Here is a 13,101-nt window from a genome sequence, read left to right on the forward strand (position 1 = left end):
CGTGTTGTTTCTTAATTATCATATATAACTGTTAATGTAAATGTCCTTTGGTTTTGTGAGTCATTGTTTACTCCTTGGTTTTGATTGTTATTGTCTTGAAGGCCATACATTGACCTGACGTTGTTAATTTGTGTCATTTAGTCTCTTGTGAAGAGTTGTCTTATTGGCAATCATACTACATCTTATGTTTTATTTGCAATATCTATTCCTGGCTTTTTAATTTTTAGGTCCACCATTAAACAAAGCCAAACTATACGAGGAACAACAAAAGACTAAATCACAATTCATTGACTCCAGTGGTAAAGAATACGACGAACCAACAATTCACTCGTCACAACAACATTTAGTTTCAGAGAATCCCCCGGACTACCGGACAGTGACGGGAAATAACTATAGAAACAATGGACACAATTCTTATGAAAATGGTGGATTTAAACATACAGAAGTTGATAATCATATGATTCCTTCTACCAGATTATAATAGTGATAAAAAAACTAATTCCGGAAGGTTGTAATTTGGTACTTTCATGACGTAGAAAGGTAAAAATTCTTGCCAACTGAAGTTAATGGAAATTTCTGGTGCATGTTGATAAAATCTATACTTTCTTTCAGTGATAAATGACAAATCATGGTAAAATATTATATCAAGATAATGGTAGCCAAAAATTACCATTTGAAGCCTGACAGTAGAGGGCATTCCTACCCTCTTTCTGAGCTTCCATGCAGTTGACCATTAGATAATATGATGTAAAATAAGACTTGTCAAGTATAGTTTAAGACTGTCATTTAGAACATATACTTTGACACTTATCAATGCTGGATATAGAATGGTGCTTTTCCAGTAAAACTGCATGTTTTCTGTGAAAATTTATTTATGTAGGTTCAACAACAATTTTTAGTATTTTTTGGTGCATTTAATTTTAAGTTTTCATTTAAATGACATATAGAAATAGATAATAAGAAATTTAGATTATGAAAATAATACAAGTTACATCCCAATGCCAGTTATATGAACAAAATGTCAGTCATGTGTAATATGTTATTGAACATCATAAGCATTGTAAATAATATCCATTTTCTATTTATTAATTTTTTTATTCATTAATTGTAAATTTCTAAATTGAAATCACCCCAGACATGCATTGTTCATGCTTCATCAAATACAAGTTCATCAGCTTGAATAAAATTGTGAATTGAGAATCTTAAAAGTATAATAAAAAAAAAAAACTCTGAAGAAAATTCAAAATGGAAAGTCCCTAATCAATGACTTTATAGGTAATTCATGTCAGAATTTTCAGATTAATCTAATGCATTCTGGGTAAAATTACAAAAACGAAATTAATGTCACATCATTGCCTGATTGGTTGCCATTCAATTGAATGGGAAATGTATAAACTGTTAATCACAACATTTTGTTGTACCCTTTATTGTGATAATATTACCCAGAAAGCATTTGATTATGAAACAGTTAATTATATTGACCTTGATATCATAACTTTTATTGTTTCACAGGTATATTATACTCCATAAAGTTAATATATATAAATTCAAGTCATAACTTTTACAATTTTTCTTGAAATTTTCATCATAATGGTGAATATTTGTAGCTTAAATTTTATTGGTGTTGACATTTATGGTTATGTTGTTATGTAATTTCTTTGTCAAAGAGATTTACCTTCTTTTTGCACAAGTAAGAAATGCATACCTTGTACATAAAGTTTAGAACTATCATGATATTTTCTGTTTCTTTTTATAGTATATTCTAACTGTTTTTGAGAAAAAATGTATTAAAAACTTGTATTATTAGGTAGGTTTAGTGCTTAAGGCTTAGTATTGTATCTAAGCAACCCTTTTTCTGAGATTATTTCTTAAAAGAATTTCTTTTTTTCTCTAAGGTAGCTTATTTAATTGCTTTTGTGAAATGAGATTAACCATCTGTAACAAAGACACATTTTTAGCTAAATTGTAGGTAGTTTTTATTGTAAAATTATCACCAATATTTAGTTTTTAATTGACATAATTATGGTAAGAATTATTCCCCCTTACTTCAACGTTGGAGGGCAACATGCATGACTTGAAGGGTAGGGTAGGTAGGGATTTTATTTTTGTTTTGCCCAGAACAGGAGTCAACAAGTTTTACCCCCAGTTTTACCTCAGCATGGTAGCCAATGGAAATAATTCAACCTTAATATCATGTACATAATTGCATAATCTGTTTCATTTATAATCTGTGATAGTTATTACATTTCATGTTCATACAGTATTATAATGGTCATTGGTGCTCAGATTCCTTAACGTTAGGACAGTCAAGATAAGATACATGTGTGTGAATGTGTTTATATATGCATCTCTTCTCAAAACTAGGTATGTTTCAGTTTGGTCTACTAGTTTTTGTCGTCTTTTTAAATACATATCAGATTATTATGTTTTTCGTCCTGAATTTAATTTATCACTGGACAATAAACAGCCATCCATCACCCATCATCATGATTTTATAATATGTTTGAAAGTTTTGCATTATATGAACAGAACAGTTATATTTGTTCGTATTTTGAAATGAATTTTGTGAGGTAATTGTATAAAAATTAATTGTTTTTACTTTAAGGAATCTGAATTATACATTTAAAAGGATGGTATGTCTTTAAAAAAAAAATTTGATTCTGCATATTGAAACACAAATGAAAAATAGATATAAATTTCATTTCAAGTAAATCCCTGATGTAAAAATAGTTGTAAAATCTTAACTTAACTAATAATGAAAAATAAATTTTGAGAAACCTCATTTTTGGCTAAAATGTATATTTGGGTATAAAATTTTATTCCTAAATGATATCATGCTTGAAAAAATATAGTTGCTTCCTTCACAAACAGGATGCTCACAAAAATACATAGGGATTAAATAAAATTTAATTTTGTGCAAACATCCTCAATCGAATTCTGTTAATGAGAATTTTTTTCAAGATAAGTGAAACCCCATGAACATAAATTGCTTTGTATGCATTTTCGCTGTGCCTTTAGCAATATGTGCAACTGGACCCTAAAGCTGGTTGTCATTATTTTCTTGTGTATTTATATATGATAGTGAAAATAAGATATTTGAATATAATATCTAAAAATTTGGTACTAGTTTGTAAAAAGATACACTATATTGGAAAAATTAGGTAAAAGTTTCAGTATGAGTTGGCAAAGGTTAGATTTGACATTTTTTTTACTTGTTTTAAAGAATGTGTGTCCATTTTTCAAGAATTTATGTTAGTTGCTATATTAACTAAAGTGCAATTATTTTTGTATTGTGTGTTTTATTTTGAAATAAAAATATTTTTTAAACTCAGTTTTTTTTTTCTTAAATATATAATATATGAATAAAAAGATGTGGTATGATTTCCAATATGGAATCAGACAACTCTTCCACCAGAGACCAAGTTATTTAGAATGTTAGCAATTAATTGTACTTTCAGCAATGAGCAACACCTGTACTGCATACCAAGACAGGACCCTTTAAAGGTTCCAAATATACCAACGTAATAGACGAAAACTATAAGAAAAAAATATGAAATTCAGCAACAAATGACAACCACTACATTACAGACTTTGGGCAAACACAGACGTAATTTGACAGGGTTAAACATTTTGTGGTTTGTCAAACTTTCCATAACATGAGACAGTGGTGTAACAGCACAATATAATACAACACACTATAAAAACATTTGAATAGGGCTTAACTCATCACATCAATACAAAAAAAAAACAAATAAAAAACAACTAACAGAAGAATAACATGCACAAGGTACAAATCTGTGAGTACTGCCAGTCACTGAAAGATGAGTATTTTGTAGAAGAAACGCATGTCAGGGGCAAATACAGAATTCGATCCTGGTATCTATGATGAGTTTATTTATAACCACTTGGTTGATGCTACTGCTGGTGGATTTTTTATTCCTTGAGAGTATCACTAGCCCAGTAGTTATCACTTCTGTGTTAACATGAACTGTATTGATATGGACAAAAAATTATAATTTATAAATCTGTTATCAAAACTTTGAATTTGTGAAATACTAAGGCCTTCAACACTCTTCACCTTTGGCCCAGGATTATAAGGCGTCGATTGGATATTGACAAGGTCTGATCATCATACCACCACAATGAGTATAGTAGGATTATCTTAAATGGTGTTATTAAAATGTTTCCTCTTATAGTTGATGAGTTACCCTTGGTTTAAGTTTGTAATCCAGATTTGATTTAGCCTACTCGATTTATGATTGTTGAACATCGATATACTTCTGTTGCCCTTATTTAACAGCAGAAGGTGTTCACTGTTTTTGCCCCTTAGAACTAAGGACAAAACGTACTTAAGATAAATAATACATTTACATAAACAACAGAGAGGCAAAAGATACCAGAGGGACATGTAAATTTATAGATCGAAAAAAATTAACTATGCCATGGCTAAAAACACGTACAAGAAAAACAGACAAACAACACAGAAACCTAAAGACTAAGCAACACGACCCCATCAAAAACCAAGGGAGTTCTCAAGTGCTTCGGAATGTTAAGCAGACCCTGCTCCACCACATTTGGCACCTGTCGTGATGCTCATGTTATTACAAAGCCGGTAAATAGTATAAGTTGGTAGGCCCCATTCGTGTTAAGGGAATGTGATTGTAGTTACGACATTAGGAACATATCATAAAAAGAAACACTAAGAAAAAAACCAGATGATATACAAATTAGAGACAGTACCAAATAACAATATATCGATATAAACGGCACATTAAACCAGAGTCTGTGTTATCAAAATAACAAATTAAACAGGTTACCCCAAAAAAAAGTGGGGAAAACTGCAAAACTTTCGGTGACATCACAAGAGTATCAATGATGACCTTAGAAATCAAACTTTGCAAAATGGCATAACAGAAATTTCGATTTGAAAAAAAATAAAAAATACTTAAGTTACAAATTTCAAACTTAAAGCTCACGAGTCTCTTTGAAGTTTAACATTTCAATGTTTGTAAACAAATCTGAAACAATAGATCAACATGCATCTTTTTCTAAAAGTTTTGAAACGAAATTCGTTAAATTGTTGTTAAAGCATTTAAGTATTGCCAGAAGTAATGATGCACTGGTTATGTTTTTTGACATGTATGTCTTTGATACTCCTTTTATGTCAACATCTTATAACTTTCTTTTCTCAAATATCATAGCGTGTCGTAATGTCTTTATTCATTGTTATCAAAACAGTTCATTTCGGAGTATTACCATTAGTGTATTCTACTAGCTTTTCAATAATATTAAAACTTTTTAAATTATACTTGTGATGTAGTTCTTAAGTGTTTCTTGTTTTTCGTTTTTTATATAGATTAGACCATTGGGTTTCCCCATTTGAATCATTTTACACTCGTAATTTTGGGAGGCTGCCATAAACAGCCAAATTTTGTTCACATGAGCAAAATTTGGCTGTGTATACAGCTATAGCTGTTCGGTGTGAGCCAAGGCTACGTGTTCGTGACTGTACCATACCTATAATGGTTTACTTTTATAATTCGTGACCTGAGTGGAGAATTGGCACTCATAGCACATCTAATTATATCTATATACATTGTTTATTAAGTAATCTACATTTACAATTATTACGTAAATAACACTAATCTTCTCCAAATTCACAAATATGACTATTACATTTAGTAAGCCTCGAGGTGTGAAACGTTTGTCCCTGGCCAGCATTTATGTTTGAAATTCAAAACATTTCCTGATCGTGGAATTTACGTCCACGTTCTTTGGCTCTTACCACAGTTTTTTTTTCTGTCCCTCAGTAATAAGTATACCACAATCTTAAACTTGGTGCTGTGATTGTTTGGATAATAAGCCTTTTCATTAAATACACACAAATGAAATAATTGCATTCATGTTTCAAAAGTTATTATTTAATACTTTGTTTCTATGTGTGTTGCATTGTCGTTTTTTTTGTTGTTGTTGCACGTCATTGTTGTTTCGATGTGTTCTTCTTACAATTGATGATCGAGGTTTCCTCAGTTTTAGTTTGTAACCCGGATTTGTTTTCTCTGAATCGATTTGTGACTGATTAAACAGGCAATACTACTGTTGCCTCTATTCAAAAAGGTAAGAACGTTTGTATTCTGCTAATACGATCCAAGAATCAAATACTGCCTACATAAAAGAGAGGCGAAAGAAACCAAATGGATATCTCAGGTTCTTGATGGGTTCGTGTTGCTCAGTCTTTATGTTTGTAGAGTACTGTTGTTTGACCTGTTATTTCTTTTTTTTTGCCATGGTGGTGACAGTATATATTACCGACTTACTAGTATGCATGATTTTGAACGTCCATTTAGGTATCTTTTGCCTCTCTTTTTTAAACTTTTTTAAAAAGTCAAAACAAAATGACGCTGCAATGGCAAAAACCGATAAACGACTAAAGGGCAAGCATTATATAAAAATCAACTTAGAAAACCATAGACTTACCAATAGGAACCGTGGATGGTCTGTGTGTTTCTTTGTTGATATAGTTTTTTGGTGTTTTTATAGTGATTATATTACAAAGTTGACTGCTGTTAACTATCATACCTGTTTGTTTTTATTACACATTGATCAATATAATGGAATTCCTTGCAACTGTCATACAAGTCAGAGGTTAAGCTATCTGTAAAACGAGTTTGAACCCGCCAAAAGATATGAGAGGGACTTTCAAACTCATAAATCAAAAATAAACTGACAACGTCGTGACTATAAAAGACATATCAACACAAACCCCACCAAAAACTTGGGGTGGTCTTATTTGTAAGATGCAAGTGCAGTGCAGATATTTTTAAGCCGAATTAGGTGTACAAATGCATTGACGTTAATCTGCATAAGGTCGATTTCTACCCGACGCAGCTCAATTGTTAAATAATAAAAATCACAAAAATGGCTAAAAAATTAAGAGAAAAAGAACAAAATGAAGTTTTTTGAAATCAGGATGTTCTTAAAGGAAGATGTTGCAAATTAGACATAATTATACCCTCAAAAAGCAACGCAAGAAAAAAATAGAAAAGAGGGAAGAAAGATACCAGAGGGAAAGTCAAACTCATAAATCGAAAATAAACGGCATGGCTGAAAATAAAAAGGACAAACAAACAAACAATAGTACACATGACAAAACAAAACAAAACTTAAGAATAAGCAACACCAACCCCACCAAAAACTAGGGGTGATCTCAGGTGCTCCGGAAGGGTAGGCAGATCCGATGCAAGACGTAACGGCCATACTACCATGACGGCCATAGGATGAAACGGCCATACCCCGAAAAGATGAAACGGCCCTAGTACAAAAACGGCCATACTTTGAAAAGACGTATCGTCCATGGTTTTTTTTTTTTTTTTTTTTAGATGTTATAGATGAATTATTTTGATACTTATACATGGTTATTATAACTTTTAAATAAACTATACTGTTTTTACATTATTTTTCATCTTAATTTTTGTTATATCATTTGTTTACTCATTATATATTTATCGTAAATGAATGTGTTTAATCTAATAAAATATTAAAATATCTTATTGTTTTCTAGATGATTGTTTGATATCTTGTGTATAGCAAATAGAACAAAATGAATAAATATTAATGACTATATCCGAATGGGAGACTAATTTCTGTCATAATTAAAACAATGAGTTCAGTTTTGAAATATAAAACAAGGTAATCAGCTGTAATCAAGTAATGATTAAGTTGGAAATTTAAGAAGATTGTTGATTGCTTATTATTACTTCTTTGATGAACACAAGTATTAATTATGCTTTTGTCAAGAAATTGTAAAGGAAATACAATTCAAGATCACTATAAAAACACAACTCCCAAGCTGAGTTCAAGCGGAGTAAAAACATACATTTGGTAGTGAAATTCTTGTAAAAATACAAGCTGTTTGAGCAGTCTTTTTGATGTACCGACCTTGCTTTATAAAAGTAACCAGAAATGTCGGTGGCACTCATTTGGGAAATTGCTGTTGATCATGTCGTACCCCTGTGTGCTATGTGACCAGCAAGTCCGACCAAGACAACATGCTCTCCAATGTGAAGATTGTGATAAATGGCAACACAGGCTTTGCAATACAGGTATTTACAAATTTATTATTAATTTGAAACATATGTCGTACTTTCTGTCATATTTGATACACTTTGATTTACTTTAATTTGGGTAACGACCTTTACATGATAAGAATTAAATCTTTATTAAGTGATATTTGCATTACACCATTGTCCAATAAATGATCAATTGATAGATATAAAAAGGTGTGGTGTGACTGCGGTATGATTCCCAATGAGAAAACTATCCATCAGAGTCCAAATGATACAAAAATTAACAACTATAGGTCACCTCACTAAGGCCTTTAATCTTTTTATCAGTGTATTAAAATTACTTGACTGTAAAGAAATATATGTTATATTTTAGTTTATTGTTATTTCAGGTTTATCAATTACTGATTACCGCCTGATGGTCAATGAAGAAGTCGACATCATTTTCCACTGTGTAGAATGTGTCCGCATACCACAAGATATGGAGGTTGAGGTACATATACGTTATTGTATTATTTCTTTAAATGTTGTGTGTTCGACAGAATTGTTTAATTTCTTATCGGTTCTTTATTATTTTTTATTAGAAAACAAATTGTATTAAACATAAATGTTTCATTTTTTGTTGTTGACTATTAGTCCGAATATAAAGTGCTGTTATGCCAAAGTTCTCAAACCGTTATTTATGATAATGTATGATTACCTTTAAAAGACCGATCATAAAACATATTAATCCAATCATTGGGCGCGTGTCTCTGTTTAATGCAAAATAAACAAATTACAGAGGTGTTAATCCTTTAATTAGTTTATGTGATTGCCAATTATCAAACAATGTTGCAAATATTAATGTGAATTTATATATTTTTACATATAATATAATATTATATTTGACGTTTTGCTTTACTTTTTCCTTTGTGCAAAAATACACAATTATATTTTGTTTCACCACTTTTATACATATGTTTTTCGTTTAGGCTCCAGAAGTATTAGAAGCACCACCATCACCAGCACCACCCTCACCCCCACCATCGCCAGCACCACCATCACCCCCACCATCACCACAACCAGCTTCTCCACATCCAGCAACACCACCAGCATCTCCACAACCACTTGACGATACGCTTCCAGACCACTCTTTTGACATTACACTTGAGGTAGCAGAAGAAAATCCAGTTGTTGAGAGGTAATTATAATTATTACATTATTTTAAAGTTAATAATGTTATTTTCAAGTAAAAGAAGTATTTAATAATTTCAACTGGTTTATATTGTAAAACTTTAATTTATTATGCATTCAAATAAACATTTACTAAATCGATCTTCTATGGTCTTCTACGTTTTATGATTTGAAAGTGACTTATAGAACCAACTTAGAAAGGTGTGAAAAAAATGTTTTAAATCTTTTTTATGCTTGTATGTGATGAGACTGTTAAAGCCATCAAGAGAATGTCTCTAATTTATAACTAAATGTGGTAAAGTTACTAATGTAATTTGTTTTTCAGTGATATTGAAGATCCAGGGCTGTCCGACTCTTTTGTAGAAGACATACCGGTAACGTTCGAGGTAGTCGAGAACGGTACAATGAAAAGAGCCAAGAAGCTAGTCAGCAGTGACGGGTTTTCGTATACAGTTAAGGTATAATTATAATTTATATAAAGAAATGTATAATATATGATTTTATAAATTCAAAAATGTCATAAATTATTTATATACTAGTATGTTTTTTTTTTTGGTTTATAGAAATATGATGACATGGTATGATTGTCAATGAAACATTTCTCTAACAAAGACCGACCTAATGTACTTCTTTACTTTTATAAAAACTCATGTTACAAATTATTTTTATATACGTATTTTTTTTAGAAATAAGATGACATGGTATGATTGTCAATGAAACATTTCTCTAACAAACACCAAATGTACTTCTTTACTTTTATAAGGTAATAAATGTAGGTAATTAATGTTATTTTTCTTCTTCCTGCAGTCATCCACTTCCAAGACAGTCAACTGGAGGTGTAGTGTTAGGAACAAGAAGGTGTGGTGCAAAGCCACTGTAATGCAGAGAGGCCACAACTTCGTCCGGGGTTCAACAGACCACATCCATGCCAGTGATCCAGGGATCACAAAAAGAACAAAGATACGAGTTGGGGTAATAAAAATTTACATTTTATATATATTTCAATTGTGTTAAAAATAATTAAAACTTAGATAACTTTAAATGTGTATTATGTCATATCTACTATGCTGTGACATACTAATGAATTTAACTTTTTTTCTTTGTCCTGGAGTTCTTATCTTATCCCCATAATAATTGACTAATTCAATGTATTATATTGTATGCTATATTATGCTAAAGTTTATCATAAATTAACCCTTTTAATGAATACCATTCTTGGATTTTTGGGAACATTTACAGACATAATAACTACCTATTTTTTTCATAATAAAACAGTGTATTTTACTCTCTTCAGGTTTTAACAGAAGCATCAAGACATGCCTACAAGTCAGCCGGTGATATTGTAGATGAGCAGATGCGTGAGCATGTTACCGAAGAGGACTTTAACCTTCCAAAGCCAGACAACCTCACCAGAGCTGCCAACAGACTTCGCCAGAAAATGAGACCTGCAGAACCTAAAGAAATTGACTTTGAGGTATCGTATTCATATAAATTAGTCATTTACTTTATATCAAGTTTGTTACTTAAGAATAATATTATAAAAAAAAAGATGTGGTATGATAACAAATGAGACAACTCTCCATAAGTTACAAAAATGACATAGAAATTAATTTGGTTGGCTGATTTAATTTAAAATTATTTGTACATTGTCAGAGTATGCCATATTGAAAATATATTTAATATATTTCGTCATAAATCTAAATATCTCTATCATTTTTCAGATTGACAGAGAGTACCTAGCCTGTGACAACTTTTTAGTAGGCGACCTGACAGTAGACACTGCACGACACGTCATGTTTTCCTCACCTACACAGCAACAGATCCTACAGAAAGCTAGACGGTGGTACCTTGACGGCACCTTCAAGGTTGTACGCAAACCTTTCACACAGCTCTTCACTGTACACGCCTTTTTGCAGAAAGAAGATTCCATCAAGCAGGTTCCCTTAGTGTTTGTGCTGATGTCACGCAAAAGGAAGAGAGACTACAAAGCAGTAAGTTGATTATGAAATCATTATTTTTATAAATAAGATGTAGTATGGTTGTCAATGAGCCGGAGAAGTCCAAAAATCTTACTAGTAAAAGTTTATTATAAGACAATATTTAGGAACAATGCAGTAAACTGTTCACGTGAAATAATGTTACAAGATTTATAAATTATTATTATTACTTTTTTATCATTTAAATACCAATTCATTTATATATCATGTATATGTAACACGAACTTAAATTTACTGTTTGTAATTTTTAGGTTTTCGAAAGACTGAAGCAGATAGTACCAGACCTACGTGTGCAAGCCTTCTGTCTGGACTTTGAGTCAGGTATGTTCTATATAAAACATAATATACTACAATACAACAAAATGTGATATAAACGCCAATGAATTTAAATATAGATATACAAAGGAAGATGTGGTATGAGTGCCAATGAGACAACTATGTGGCTGATATTACATTTGTATTTCCTTTCACAATTCCTTTTCAATCATTCAAAACAAAAAGGTGGTATAAGTGTAAAATTTCATTTATTATAAAAGCTCTTCATCACATAATTTTATAATGTATAAACTAATATGTGTCATTTAAATTTACAGCAGCCTGGTCAGCCATCAAGACCGTCTTTCCTACAGCCGAGATAAAGGGGTGTTCATTTCACTGGTGCCAAGCAGTCATGCGGAAGGTTGCCAAGTTGGGGTTGAAGACCGCCTATGACTCCAAGAAGAGTGTCCACCTCTTCATCAGGAAGTTACTTGCTCTGCCATACCTGCCATCTGACCACATCAGACCAGCTTTTACGGAGATGCTTCAAACCACTGCAACAGCCTCACCACAGATCAAGCAGCTGATGACATACCTTCAACGTACCTGGTTCAACAACACAGTCTGGACTGTTCAACAGTGGTCTGTCCATCGGCTCTCAGTGAGGACAAACAATGATGTAGAAGGTATTAATTCTTAGTAATATATTTTAGTTAATATTAAAATCAAAATAAGAAGATAACAAAAAATGAGAAGATGAGACGACAATTCCCGTAACTTTCAACCAGCAGCAATGAGAAATTAAAATACACATTAAAAACATATTTCGTTTTTATTTAAATTTTGGTATCTATTGTGTTTATTAATTGTGTTTATTTATTTTAGGATGGTAAAGTTAAACTATCATTAAATTTGAGTTTTTATAAATGTCACCATACATATTAAAATTGTTTCCGTTTTATTCAAATTTTTAGTAATTATTGTGTTTATTTTAGGTTGGCATAGGCGTTTCAATGGCAAGGCTGCCCACAACCACCTCCATTTCTACAAGATTGTGCCAGCCTTTCAACAGGAAGCCAAGACCGTGTCCATCACACAGCAGCTTGTGAGTGAACAGCAACTCAGTCGTTATCAACTTGATGAACATATTGCTTGTGCTTATTATGTGTATACTAGTGCTTTGTTAAAATAGTAACTTTAATGAGTTCAAGATCGTAATATAGTGCATTTTGGTATGTTTAGTGCTTTTGTTTCAGTTGTGACTTTTATAAATGCATGTTTATGTATTTTAGTGCTTTATGATATAGGTTATATGTGTGAGTGTGAATATAAGTATTTAAATATTGGGAGAAATGTGTATGCAGTGGAATAAATGAATGAGTGACAATAGCATATGAGAGAAAACGTATGAGATTGTTAATTTAAAAAATGTATATAAGATGAATGTCCTACATGTATGAACGAAATGTATATATGAATGGTTTGTGTGTGTTGTATGTATGATGTAAGGTTTATATGTTTGTTGTATATTTGTTTATCTGTATGACTGAATGAATAAATAAAATATATTAAAAAAATATCATCTTTTTGTTTCTTATACTAGAGTATAT

At 31.4% G+C, this 13,101-nt stretch overlaps 2 protein-coding genes across 2 annotated transcripts in view; both read left to right on the forward strand.

The window, feature by feature from the left end:
- LOC134691420 (NPC intracellular cholesterol transporter 1-like) overlaps positions 1-1,529 on the forward strand; it is a 37,647-nt gene extending 36,118 nt beyond the window's left edge. Inside the window, exon 22 of the mRNA XM_063551943.1 lies at positions 228-1,529. Within this exon, the coding sequence (XP_063408013.1) occupies positions 228-481 (254 nt within the window). The 3' untranslated portion in view covers positions 482-1,529. The remainder of the gene's footprint in view (positions 1-227) is intronic.
- A 5,710-nt stretch (positions 1,530-7,239) lies between these two features.
- Positions 7,240-12,683, forward strand: LOC134690245 (uncharacterized). The gene is made up of 10 exons (XM_063550221.1): positions 7,240-8,102; positions 8,456-8,556; positions 9,035-9,243; positions 9,562-9,694; positions 10,044-10,208; positions 10,531-10,710; positions 10,958-11,227; positions 11,485-11,554; positions 11,827-12,177; positions 12,487-12,683. Exons 1-10 carry the CDS (start codon positions 8,000-8,002, stop codon positions 12,681-12,683), a joined length of 1,779 nt encoding a protein of 592 aa, XP_063406291.1. The 5' UTR covers positions 7,240-7,999.
- Positions 12,684-13,101: the final 418 nt, after the last annotated feature.

The sequence above is a fragment of the Mytilus trossulus genome, chromosome 11, assembly GCF_036588685.1.
Source record: "Mytilus trossulus isolate FHL-02 chromosome 11, PNRI_Mtr1.1.1.hap1, whole genome shotgun sequence".
Lineage (NCBI taxonomy): Eukaryota > Metazoa > Mollusca > Bivalvia > Mytilida > Mytilidae > Mytilus > Mytilus trossulus.